The sequence below is a fragment of the Vulpes vulpes genome, chromosome 10 (genome assembly GCF_048418805.1).
Source record: "Vulpes vulpes isolate BD-2025 chromosome 10, VulVul3, whole genome shotgun sequence".
NCBI classification, from domain to species: Eukaryota; Metazoa; Chordata; class Mammalia; order Carnivora; family Canidae; genus Vulpes; species Vulpes vulpes.
Genome location: NC_132789.1, coordinates 87,137,978 through 87,150,555, shown reverse-complemented (window position 1 = coordinate 87,150,555; position 12,578 = coordinate 87,137,978). Strand labels below are relative to the sequence as shown.

The window sequence follows — 12,578 nt, the reverse complement described above, 5'->3', positions numbered from 1 at the left end:
CTGGGTGCAGCAGAGCAGGAGCCACTTTGGGGTAGTGCCAGCCCCAGCTACTTCCCACATGTGGTACACAGAAACTGTTGGAGAGGTCCCTGCCAGGCAGGGTGGGTTTGTAGGGGAACATCTGAGTGGGTTCAGCAGTGCTAACAAGGTAGATGGAAAGTCTCAGAAATGGCGCCTATCAGTGCTTCCTTTGCCCAAGAAAGTTCCCGCAGATCCAGGCACCTCTGGCACATACTCTAAGATTAGCCAATAAATCTTCATTTGTGGTCCAAGCACTTTGCAAACTGCTGCCTCTGAGTTGGGTGTCAGAGTGAGTTTATGTGCCAGCCCTTGAAGTGCAGGCTGTTTCCTATAGCCCTCCTGCTCTCCCTGCTGATTTTTAAAGGCAGACATTATTGGGGAGGAGGGGTGCTCATCTTTGGGGTATAGTCCCCAAGGCAAGGGTGCCTGATGTGGGGCCTGAACCCCATGCTCCTCAGGAAGGAGCATTTGTGGTATCCGTCCTGCTCGTGGAGGCCCACAGCAGGCTCATGGGTCCTGACTAGACCACATCTCTGCCCCTCCTGCCCATCTCCGCGTGGCTCTTCCATTCGATCTTTAGTTGTGGAAGTGCTGCTCTGCTGGTCCCCGGGTTGTCGTCAGCAAGGGCTGCTCTGTGTGTGGCCGTAGAGCTGGCAGGTCCGCGGGACGAGGCAAGTTCAGGATCCTCTTGCCCTGCCACTTTGATCCTACAGCCCTACCCTGTACTCTTAGAACGGTTACAACAGTATTCTAAGTCTGTTTAAGAAAAATGTATCAGGGAAAGAGGTCAGAGAAACTCTTCAGACTTGCTTTCGGCAGCTCCCTGGGTATGATCTACGTCACACATCGTTCCGCCCTCCAGTTCCAGTGCTGCCAGCACGCCATTATATGTTTGTTGAAGGCATGGAACATTCTTACGTGCCTTTGTGGCCCTCGCCCTCAGTGCCTTACCCATTTTTCTGGTAGAAAAGTAGTTGCAAAATTGATTAGAGGCTTATACATTCAGTGTTTTTCTAAGAGCAGGGGCAGGTTTTCTAGAAGCAGCCAGGGCTGCAGTGCTGGAGCCGGAGGGCGCCCTGCGGGGGAGCCCACGGGACGGCCCACCCAGGACCTCGCCGGGCCACAGTCGCGGGGGGCATCCTGATGGCTGAGCCGAGGAGGCGCGGACCTTGTAGCTGTGACAAGTATTCATGGTTATTTCCGTCCATAGGGGAACACTTTGAGCCCTACGGAGATTCCCGGCATCTTCCCCTTCGTTTGTTCCGCTGCGTGTGCTAATTATTGACAAGCCCTGCGTGTCTGGGAGGAGGGGCTCCTGGCTGGCCCATTTTCAGCCGGAACATCCGTAAGGCGCATTCTGTGCCCGGTCCTGGCTGCAGGCGGAGATGCAGGGGGCACCGGAGACTAACCGGGGACCCACACCCCACCCCTTCCAGGTCACCCCAGAAAAAAAGAGGGAGGAGGAGGACTCCCCTAGGCTAGGCCTTCTTTAAAAATGTATTCCTTTTTCCCTTACTTTGATAAGTTTGGGGATTTGTTACTGCTTCAAAAAAAAAAAAAAAATACACCATTAACTTAATTATCCTAGCCAGATTCGGGTCTAGCTCTACCAGTAGGGGATAAATGTGGCGTGGCACAGGCCCCTGCGGATTAGGATTTATGTTTTTAGTTATTTTCCATTTTGTAGCTTCATTATGGGACCCCTCTCTTGCCCCCCTAAGATCATAATTCCCAGCAGACGTTTTTGGGGACTTCATTCATTTCGGTGCAGCGGTTACCTCCCTCGGCCGTGCTGCCCTCGTCAACACGGCCTCCCTCCGTGCAGGTGCCGGTGGCGTGGGCCCAGCTGCTGCTGGCTCGGCCTCGGGGTGCAGCTCCTCCAGCCCCCTGCCGTGCACCGACCCCACCGGTGCCAAGGGCCCCCCCGCGGCCTGCTCTGTTCCCAGCCTGCAGCTCAGCCTGGCCAGGGGCTCCCTGCAGCGGCCTCATTCTGGGTGTGTCCCTGCCGCCCCCCCGCCCCGGGTGCAGCCTGGAGAGCCAGGCAAGCGCTCATGTCTATGCCCCCTCTCCCCCCCACTCTGGCCCATAGGTGTTTGAGGAATTATGGAGGAGTAAAGGGAAGACTCCATCGCAGATTGTTTCAGAAAAGCAGCTGGAACTGATGCAGGATGGGGAGGCACTGGACCAGGTCTGCCTCGCTGTGATGGAGGAGCACCCGCAAGTGGTAAGGACGGCCTGCAGGGTGAGGGGTCCCCGTGGCGGCCTGCGGACCCGGCGACAGCCTCTCCACCGCTCCCTTTCGTGGCCCTGAGACCCCTCCTGATAAGGGCTGGCCCAGTTGCATCAGGAAGCCCCTGATACATTTTATCTGTTTTTAGCTAAGGTCAAGAGCTCAAATTAGGCGAATGTCAGAAAAAGACAACTTTTCCTATAAGGAATATCCATTTCTGGGGTTTAATCTCCTGGAGTTTGGTTTACAGGGGTGTTTATCAAGCTCCCTAGGTCCAAGTTTTGACCTGCCAGCATGATGCACTTTGAATGTGTTCTAGCTAGCTCTGCTTTATAAGGAGACCTCTCACTAATAAACCAGCAGGCATGACTGCAGAAAGGAAAGAAAGGCAGACCCGTTAGCTCCCTGCCTTTGAAAGGTGGGTAGAAAGGCAGAAAGGAAAATTATTTGTAAATTATGGAGAAAATCCTTGACAGGAGCATACCTGAAAACCAAGTCCTTTTGTGTTCTGAGCATAGAACAAAATAAAATAAAAAAAAAAGCTAGAGTACCACCATCCCTCCCTCCCCAAGTCTAATCACATTGTCTAGAGATTTTTTAGTGGGTAAAAAATTGCTAGCATCGCTTTCAGAATAATACCCACCCACCCATCGGCTTGCCAGGAACACTAACAGCTCTGAATAGAGCTCTCGATAAGGAAAATGAGCTTGCACTGCGTCTGGGCAATCTCCATCTTCCTGCCTCATCTGTAGTGACTGATTAAGACACACTCTCTGTTTTGGACTCGTTCTCCGGCACCAAGTGCAGACACTCACACGTTATTACCCATCAAGATGCTGCCGAGCAGGAGGTCAGAGTGGGTGGCCCTGGCAGCCCATGGCTGTTTAATAGGAATCTGGAGCCTCCTGCTTCCATAGTCCCCATCTTGCCCACCACAGCGCACCCCCCAACCCAAATGCTCTGGGAGAGTTGCCATTCTGTGGATTTGTTTTCTGATAAACATGTCTTCCTGGCAGGGGGTTAAGAGAGGGGGAGGAAAGCTGTGCATTTCAGTGCCTGCTGAACACCACTGGAGGATTAGAGAAGGACCTCGCTCTGACTAGACTAGATCATTCCTTTTAGAGAGGTTACTCACCCCCAAGACTGAGAAGCTCCATGTCCTCCTGTCACTGTGGCACCCAGGAGCACGGCCTTGTTCCTGTGCACCTGCTCTCTCTGTGGGCAAACAGTCATGATGCATCACAGCCCTCTTGTCCACTTTCATCAAACAGCAGAGTGACAAACATGCCCTGTGACAGGAGCCCAGAAACCACCCCAGGAGCTCACCCACCCCTCTTCCTTTTCTCATTTAATATCTAATGCTAACAGAAGAGAAACAATCTAAATTCCAGTAAACATAAACCTTAATTTAGTATTTTTAAGTATGCACGTCATTATCTTCTCCTGTAAAACAATTTCTGTCTTTAAAGGTACTGGCCATGAAGAGGGGAAACCCCAGAGCTATAAACAAACTGATTGGGTTGGTCCGAAAAGCAACTCTCAGCCGAGCAGACCCAACTGTGATAAAGGAGATCCTGGAGAAGAAGCTGTCATCGTGAGCCATTCTGGGTCCCTGAGGGAGAGTGGGCAGCCGTGACTGAGAACCAGAGCCTGGGACACCTGACATCCAGGGGCTCGACAGAGCTGGTGCCTCCCAGGCCCTGGCTCCAACTGGAGCCCCAGGATGCCCCTCACACAGACCAGTAGTGACAGCCCGGTTGCTTCATGGACCTCGAAATGGCTCCAACCACAGGAGTGGTTAGCAAATAGCACGTTCCAGTGCTCAGTGATTCTGAACTAAAGGAGGCACCATTTCAGATGATGTCACCATTCTAAGAAAACGCCTCATTCTGCAGTTCGTTAACAAATATTTCTGAGTAAGTCCCAAAAACCAAGCACTGCTCTGGGTGCCAGGAATGAGCAGTGGTCAAGAGAGACCATGGTTGAGACGCAGTATTTGAGACCTGAAAGTAGATGAGTGGGACTAAAAACCACAGCAGAATCGACATGCTGTAAACACATGGTTATCTCGGGAGGCCTCTGAAGATGGGGAGGAGGGTTTGGTCTTGCTAGCCTTTCTCCAATCTGTGGACTAAGAGGGGAAAAAAAAAAACCAAACAAACACACAGAAGTTTTCAAATAAATTTAATGAATAAAATATATACTGAAATATCACATAAAAAATTAACTTACACTTCAAAGATTGTGCAGTTGATAACTCTTCCGCCCCACTGCCCAGGCCAGAAAAAGGATAAAAAGGAAAAAAGCTGTAACATTAAACTGATTTGTTTTGCCTGGGAAGAATAAGATTATCAACTAGTACATCAAAATCTTGACCTTTACCAGTAATTCCGGTGCGGTTAACATCTTCATGAAGCCTGGGTTGCCCTTGCCCCTGTGCTGGGGACAGTAATGCCATCTGTCTACCGCACTGGAGCGCCCCTCCGTGCACTGCATGCCTGTTACCTCTGGCTCAGAGTGCTTAAAGACCAATTTCTCAAATGCTCCTTTTTAAAAGCACATGTCACACCGTGGCATAAGGAACAGACCAGACTCTGGAGTCTCCGTGTTTACACTGAATTCCCCTAGCCTACTAAGAAGAGTCCGGGCATTGTCATCACGAGTAGTGCCGCAGGGGCAGCTGGGAGACTGGAGAAGAGCAGACCCTCCCTGTGGCCAGCGTGGCAACAGATGGTGCTCCAGCAGCTGGCAGTTACTCAGGACTTCCCTAAGAGTGTGACAGAAGCGTCGAGAAGGCAGGGACAGAAAGGAGACCAGCTGTGTGCTTTATTCCAGACAAGCATGAAGAGGTAAGGTTTAAAAAAAAAAAACTTAGGATTGTTAGGGACTGTGTCACCTCACCCAGGAGGCTGTGTGCCCCTCACGCATTCTGTTCCAATACTGAAAACTACTGGACCTCGGAGTAAAGTATTTTTCTTTTTGAGAGAAAAAAGGCAGCGTCCATTCCCTCCCCTCGCCTTGCAAGTCTGAATTACAGAAGGGCAAAGGCAATCAAAGACCGATTCTGGCAGGATCACTGTTAGAAATAACATGGTTCAGCTTGGTTTTACAAATTCCTTTTTCACCAAAATTCTGGCTCTTGGACATCAAACTCTACAGAAGACACTCGGGGAGCTTTCCAGGCCATTTTAAATCAAGGCTTTGGGGGCAGCTGCATGAAGACATTTACCCAACCTGTTACATCCAGTGTAAACTGTAGTATGGATCATTTCCAGAGAAAAATGCCATCATGAGAACATCTGATCTTTACATCGATGACTGTCAACCTCTGACAATTGCCCCATGATCTTGCATGCCCACTTCTGACATCCTGAAAATTGGACAGGTGTGTTGTTGTAACTGGTAATAGAAAAAGTCAAAGCACAGCTCAGGTATGTTACTTGGAACCTGACCATACAGTCAAAAGATGTGCTTGCACAACAGTGTCAGAAATTCACAAGTATGGCTCTGCTCATAGTCTTTCCATGAGTGAGAAGTTAGTCTGGTTGTTTGCTGTTCTGATGAAAATCTCATTAAAATGTATGAGTTGGTGCCACAGGTAAAGCCATTGCCATCTTTCATTGGAACCCACACACCTATAGGCTGGGGGTGGGGGTGTATTGGAAAACCGGCTCTTCTTCAGGTCGGCATGACCCAGCTCTACCTAGCCATAAACCATGGCCCAAACCATGTGTTCTATTAGTTGAAAATGAGTTGGTTGGTTGGTTCTGGCGGGAGGTTAACATCAGCCTCAACACTTGGCACACAATGTGGCACAGAATAACTTCAGTGAACAGTGATTGAATTTATATAATAAAATTAGTGGACAGCTTTCTGTGGGGCCTTTTGGTATGGGAGGTTGGTGCTGCCAACCAGTAGGCTTTTAAATCCTGGACATCTGGGTCTAGGAAGGAGCTACTTGACTCTGTCCAGGCTTCTGCAACATGGTGAACTTCTGTTCCTATCGTTCAAAGTATACATGCCCCAGGAAAAGGAAGCTAATTGTTATTTATACCAAGTTTGGCATGTTTTAGCTGAGCTTACACACACACACACACACACACTTTTGTAATTATTGCTTATCTGGAAGAAGGCAGGCTAGGGAATTTTTGAAAGTACACACCCTCCTAGAGCTTTGAGTTAGTTAATTCAATACACAGCTTATGGGAATGACCTACACAGTTCACACTGTGTTTCTCATTTCTACTGGATGTGCTGCAGCCTTTCAAGGGTTCTGCATAGTGACTATTGGTGGAAAAACACACACTGAATCTCTCTCAAAGGCCATTGTTATTTATAAACCATTACCAAAAGCAGCATGGCAATGGCTACCATGCTTCCCTGGCAGGTTTTAGACTAATGTATCCATGGATTATTTGTGAACACAGTTGACCCTAAAGCAGGAGATGGACAGAATCTGACTGAAATCCTCTCCCATTGCCTCCCTTAGCCAAACAAATTAGCAAAAATCATTTAAGTAAGATCAAATTCCCTCTTAAAAATATCTCCAGGGCAAAAAGGGGCCTCGTTACAGGTCTTTTGCAGACTTGTCCCAATAAAAAGTCAACAGACCTACAAGGAAGCACAGACTTCTGCAGCCTCAGCTGCATGAAATTTATAATCTGGCCTAAGAGCTTCCATCACCCTTGTCAGGTTCTGAAATGACATAGTAAATCTAAGCTCCCCAAAAGATGCCTGAACTACATATCGAATGCATAGCGATGGTGCCTATTGGCAGCCTTGTAACCTGTGTGGCTGAGAGTGAGGTTTACTCACATGTCGTGAGACGGGAAAGGAATTCACAGTGACCTGATGGGAAGGGTCAGTCCTAGCTAAAATCATCCTCTGTCTTAGGATCCCAAGTGCAGACACCAAAGAACTAAAGGCTTCCCCCCACTTTTCCTCCTGTCCTCTTCCCTGTAGGACCTCACCAAAAATCTTACACTAAACCCGTTTATCCAGTTAATGAGCTGCCAGGATAATCTGTCCTCCAAAACAAGTAATGGCCTAATAAATGCCTGAATGTAGAGAGGATTTACTGAGGCAAAATTATCCTGAAAACAATTCTTAGTCTTCCAAGAGCTCTTTCTAAAGCATTAGGTTTATGATGGTCATTCAAAAAAGGAAAAACGTCCACTCCATTTTCTTAAAATGTTTCGTCAGTGATGTGATTTAAGGATGGAGTATAAACCAGTTCGACAGAGTTCTGTTTTAAGCTGTGATCTGATGGAGAATTAGTGCTGTGTGATTTATAGAATGATGGTTGAAGCGAGAAGGGGCCTGAGAATACCTTCTTAATGACTGAGAGCTGGGTGGCCCCAGCCACCAGAGGACCGACTGCTGGTTCCAGGAAAAGCTAACACTGCAGAGCTGGCCGAGATTCACAGCAAGCCACAAATTACACTGGCTTGGGCCAGTGACTTGAAGTAGCACGTGCAATAATAGCTGTCCTGCAATAAAGTGTTTCATAAAAATGGCAAGCTTGACAGCCATTTCAGTAAATACAGGACTGGTAATTAGCAATTAAACTGAACTGCCCTTAAATGAGAACTGGAGCTTATGCTGCACACATTTCACATCACGCCGATGACTTGGCCTACCCCGGCCAGGGCAGCGCTTCTCCCGTGAAAACGACCTAGGCACGCTGATCCAGATTTAGAATGAGCAGCCCTTATACACTCCTGAACCTCTAAACAGATCTAGAAGTCAACCCATGTAACCATGGCAACCATGCCGATTCAGAGATGTCGAAACATCTTTCCACCCTGAGTACCACTGGCTGCCCAACCTGAACAGGCAACCCGAACAGTCTCATATCCTGTCTCTGGATTCTATGTGTAAGAGGATGTTCTCCTGACAACACCATGGCTCCATGATGTCTCAGTGGATTGAAAATCAACAACTACATCTGACTTAAAGCCACTTGCTAAGGAAAAGGTACTCCTGAGGACCCAAAAAAGAACTGGATGCATCCTCCCTACACGTGACACAGACCTCAGTTCCAGTCCATCAGTACATCAAAGTATTTTCCAAGACAGTACTAGATAAAAGGGGGGCAATTTCACGATTCCTCTAAATACCAGGGAAAGGAAGTATATCTACTGATCACGAAAATCACATCTCTGTAATTGGTTATTCCAGAGTCTCCATTTCATGGCTGGGAAATTGTAATTTACCCACCCACCCCCCAAGAAACTGTATTTTAGGCTAAACTCACCTGGAATTTCTTTGTTTAAATTTTTAAAAACATTTACTTGGTCATTTCTAAAAATCTATTTTAAATACCCTAGTGCTCAGCCTATATTTTGAATCATAAAATTCACCCCATCTAGAACTTTACCTCAGACCCTGCATTATGAATGGAGAAATTATGTGTGAGGTTCCAGGAACCCTGCAGTGGCTTTCACTGCCCAGGATCATCAGGCTAGACACAGTGACGCCAACCTTGGGGCTGCAGGTAAGGGTCTGTGCCCCCTGTGCCTTCCAGCAAATAGCACAGTGTCTGGGAGCCTGTCACATGGAAAAGTGACCACGCTCTGGGACATTTTAAAGCATGCCAGTATCTTTACAAATTTTTCTCAAACACATTACAAAATACACATTTCTAAGGGCTTCATCCGTTACTTTGATTGAATACTCTACATTACCATGATTTTGCCCACCAAGGAATTCCCATCATCACCCACCTGCTGCACAGTGTCTTCATATTGGCCTAGATGGAGGGTCATTCCTCCAAACCCTTCAGGATTTGCTCTTTTTTGTAGCCTCGGGATTCTGCTGTTTCTCCTCTGTTATGTCTACACCATTCTCTGAACCTGGCTGTTTCCCTCAACCGTGTGTGTTCTCCAGTTCTCTATAATGTATTTCCAGATCAAATTTCTGACTTCATTTTGAAAACCCCTGGACACAATACTCTGGAGGAGGCCTATATCGGATTCAGACAGATGAGCCAGTTTCCAATTCCAAGTAGGGTCATCATGGGAGTTTGCTACCAGCACCCCATTATAGGAGTTAATTTTCCTGCCTCCCACCCCAGACACTGGGTCATCTCTCTCCTCCTTTAAGGTTAGTCTAGTTCAATACCTATTTTTAAAAACGCTAGGAGGCACAAAAGCAATCTCTTTCCTAAAAGGGCACCTTCTATGCGGGCCTGTGGTGTACTCTAATAAAGCAACATGGACTGAAGAAGAATAGACACCAACACTGGATAATGGAGAGAAGAGTACATCAAACCAAAAAGCTGAGGAATATACTTTCCAGATACAACTTTAACATTTTAGGTATAAGTCCAAACCAGAAGATAAATACTTGTGCAAAACAACGCTAGAGGATAATAAATTACAGCTTAAATCCCATCTTCCTGTTCTTTTTTCTCTACCTTAAGCCAAGTTCTTTTCCATTGGAGACCCGGGAGTTTGCCTATACCAGTGAGTGCCAGGAAGCCCCGAGCAGGCCAGTCTGCCAGGCCTCATACGTTCCCACTGCTGTACCACAGCTGGGCAAACCCTTTTCCAAGACAGATGGATGTGAAGTCAGAAACAGACAATAGGTTGGTATCTTTGGTTTCTTGTTTAGACTGGGAAACACTGTGAGACGGGCTGCTAAGAGCCTCCTAGCCCAGACCAGATCTCCTGGGATCTTCATTTCCTTGGGCTGGCGCTCTCTCAATACAAAGCTGCGACAAGATCCAAGAAGCACAAAAAAGCAGCCTCTGCTCTGCAGGGTCTCAGCTGTGACTCTGTCCCCCCACTGCTCTCCTCTGCCAGGGGCCTGATTAAGCCCATACCCATTCTCCAGAGGCATGATGGCCAGACCTGTGGCTGCCCCCAGGGTCCAGCAGCGATGCCCACACAGAAAACAAGGAGAGCTGGGACTTCCAATTTCCCTCCAGACAGGGAGGCCCGCCCCTGTTATGTGCTTCTCACCTGCACAAAATAAGGGGTGGGGGCGGGAATTGGATATCCACAAATATCAGCTGTTTATGGTCTCATTTTTAATGCACAATTATTGTGTGTGTTTCTCCCTCTTGGTGGTTTAAGGAGACTGGCGCTAGGTATAATTACGCCTCCTGGAGCAGGCTGCAAAGCAGCACAGAGGCGCTAATACATCATGTTGGGGCCTTCTAATGAACCCCATTACTCAGAAGGCAGCATTTCTGTGTGCAGTGAGTCACCAGCAGGCACTTGGCTTTGCAGGGCTCCCCGTGACCTGTTCACACTTCCATCCCGTGTCCCAAAGAGGCTGTATAGTTCCTGTTTCTCTGCAAAGTGCAACATATTAGAGAAAGCACACAGAATCTAAAACAGTGGCCAGTATTTTTTACAGGCTGCATTTAGTTTACCTTTATCCTTCCTCCCACCACCCCACTCCATACTTCCCCTTAACCCCAAAAAACCCACTGTGACATAGCTTCACAAATTGTTTGCCTTTCATAAAACACTTAAAAAATAACGATACAGAAGTGTATGATACCCTGCTTGCTTCATCAGATCAAAGTCCTAAAACCCAATGTAACAGTTTGTATATTTCATTTTGTGCAAATCTTACTAAAATAAGGCCATTTCCAGTGTTTAGGTATTGATATACTGATTAAAGAAAGCTCTCAAGCAACAAGAAAATTTCCCTGCATTCCAAATTCTCCACCACTACATCTGACTTCCCAGGCAGAGAGCTGAGACTGGTGGATTTGCCCGTATCATAAGGCAACACGGTTTGGGCAGAGTGCAAATCTTGGAAGTAAAATGCAAAGGGACATAAGATGTGTGCTTGCATGACGGAGGCAAGAGGGGCTCCATCTTTATTCTTCCCTTTTGTGAAATGGAGCCAGAACACAGAAGGCAGCAGAGCAGATGTGCACTCCTCGTGTGTGTTGAACAGCTCAGCCTTCTGACCCGGGGCACCTACAGAAATCACTGAACCCCAGGATTGGCTTACTGTGACCTAAGCTGCAAGATGAGTGACTCAAAGGGATGGGAGAATTAAACAACCGAAAAACTGGAGGAGGAAGAAGGAAAACCTGCCAAAGGAGCCACCAGCTTATGAGACTTACATTCTATATAAGGTGGAAAGACCCGGCTAGAGAAAGAGGAGGTATACAGAAAATTGCCCTCCCCACAAATCAAGTATTGTCAGGAAATATCAAAGTAGAAATTTCTGTAAGCAGCTTTGCATTTAACATTCAGTCAAGACACTAAAACCTTAAAAAACAAGAACCTCTATTTAGAAAAAAAAAAAAAAAAAAAGCTAACAACAGGAGTCCTCAAAGTCACCGAGGATCTTGTAGCACAGAATGGAGTGTTCCTGGGCCAAGGCAGCCAGTTCCTTCAGGAACTCGGGGAAGAGGGCAGCGGCCAGCATGGTGTTCCTCACGGGCAGGGGCAGGCTTGGCGGCACCCCAGCCACCTTGGCTCTGTTTGTCAGGAAGGGCTGAAGCACTCTTGGGGGACCATCCAAAAGGTTCTTGCCAATTCCTGTCCTGGAAGCATCTTGAATGGGATCTGAAACCAGAAAGAAAACGGTCACATGGTGCCCCTCCATAGTCCTTTACGTCCATCCTCTCATTAAGTGAAGTATGTGTGTTTGAGGGGTGGCGTCTGAGGGAACCAGTCGTGGCTTCAGTTCCTATAACAAATCTGAAGACACAGCCCTTGAACACACACCATGTCCACCCTGTGGCTCGCATATTTGCACAGCAGATAACCTCCAGCAGAGGGCACGTGATACAAGAGTTTTATCCCAAATCCTGTGTAAGGAAATGTAGGCAGAAAGCGTAGCAAGAAAATAGGTTGATCAGGAACCTTCTATGCCCAGGACATGGCAAAGGGAAAAAATGAAGCCACTGCATCAACCAGGTGAAGACTCAGCTAACCGCGTGTTACCTGGGGGAGTCCAGAGGCTCCACTTGCTCTCCCCAGCCTCCTGGTACTGGGGGGAACTACTCTACCGTTACCAAGTAGGCCCGATCACATAACGTTGCCGCAGGAGACATGCTGGACTACACAAGCCATTCCCAGTGCAGCTCGGGCCTCAAGGGCTCCCTCAGGACCCTCAGCTGCTTGCGGCCGGGACCTCCAGCCGTCTTTGGAGAACAGAATGGAAAAAGCTTTTGCAAGGTTGGAAATAAGGGAGAGGAAGTTGGGTGCCGCTAAGACCAACCAGACCAGCAACTTCCCACAACCATGGACATCCAGTGGCAGTAAGTGGCTTGGAAGCCTCCCTTTAGGAAAGGTTTCCAGGGGTTTCCGTCTCAGTTTCAATAACAGGGGTCTGGGCTGAGCCCAAACTTTAA

At 47.8% G+C, this 12,578-nt stretch overlaps 2 protein-coding genes across 3 annotated transcripts in view; one reads left to right on the top strand and one right to left on the bottom strand.

Moving 5' to 3' along the window:
* GATB (glutamyl-tRNA amidotransferase subunit B) overlaps positions 1–5,854 on the top strand; it is an 89,825-nt gene extending 83,971 nt beyond the window's left edge. For both annotated transcript variants that reach the window (XM_072724825.1, XM_026016591.2), the window contains 2 exons: positions 2,111–2,245; positions 3,721–5,854. In XM_072724825.1, the coding sequence (XP_072580926.1) occupies positions 2,111–2,245; positions 3,721–3,849 (264 nt within the window). In that variant the 3' untranslated portion in view covers positions 3,850–5,854. The remainder of the gene's footprint in view (positions 1–2,110; positions 2,246–3,720) is intronic.
* Positions 4,419–12,578, bottom strand: part of FHIP1A (FHF complex subunit HOOK interacting protein 1A) — a 230,711-nt gene continuing 222,551 nt past the window's right edge. Inside the window, exon 14 of the mRNA XM_072724824.1 lies at positions 4,419–11,787. Within this exon, the coding sequence (XP_072580925.1) occupies positions 11,534–11,787 (254 nt within the window). The 3' untranslated portion in view covers positions 4,419–11,533. The remainder of the gene's footprint in view (positions 11,788–12,578) is intronic.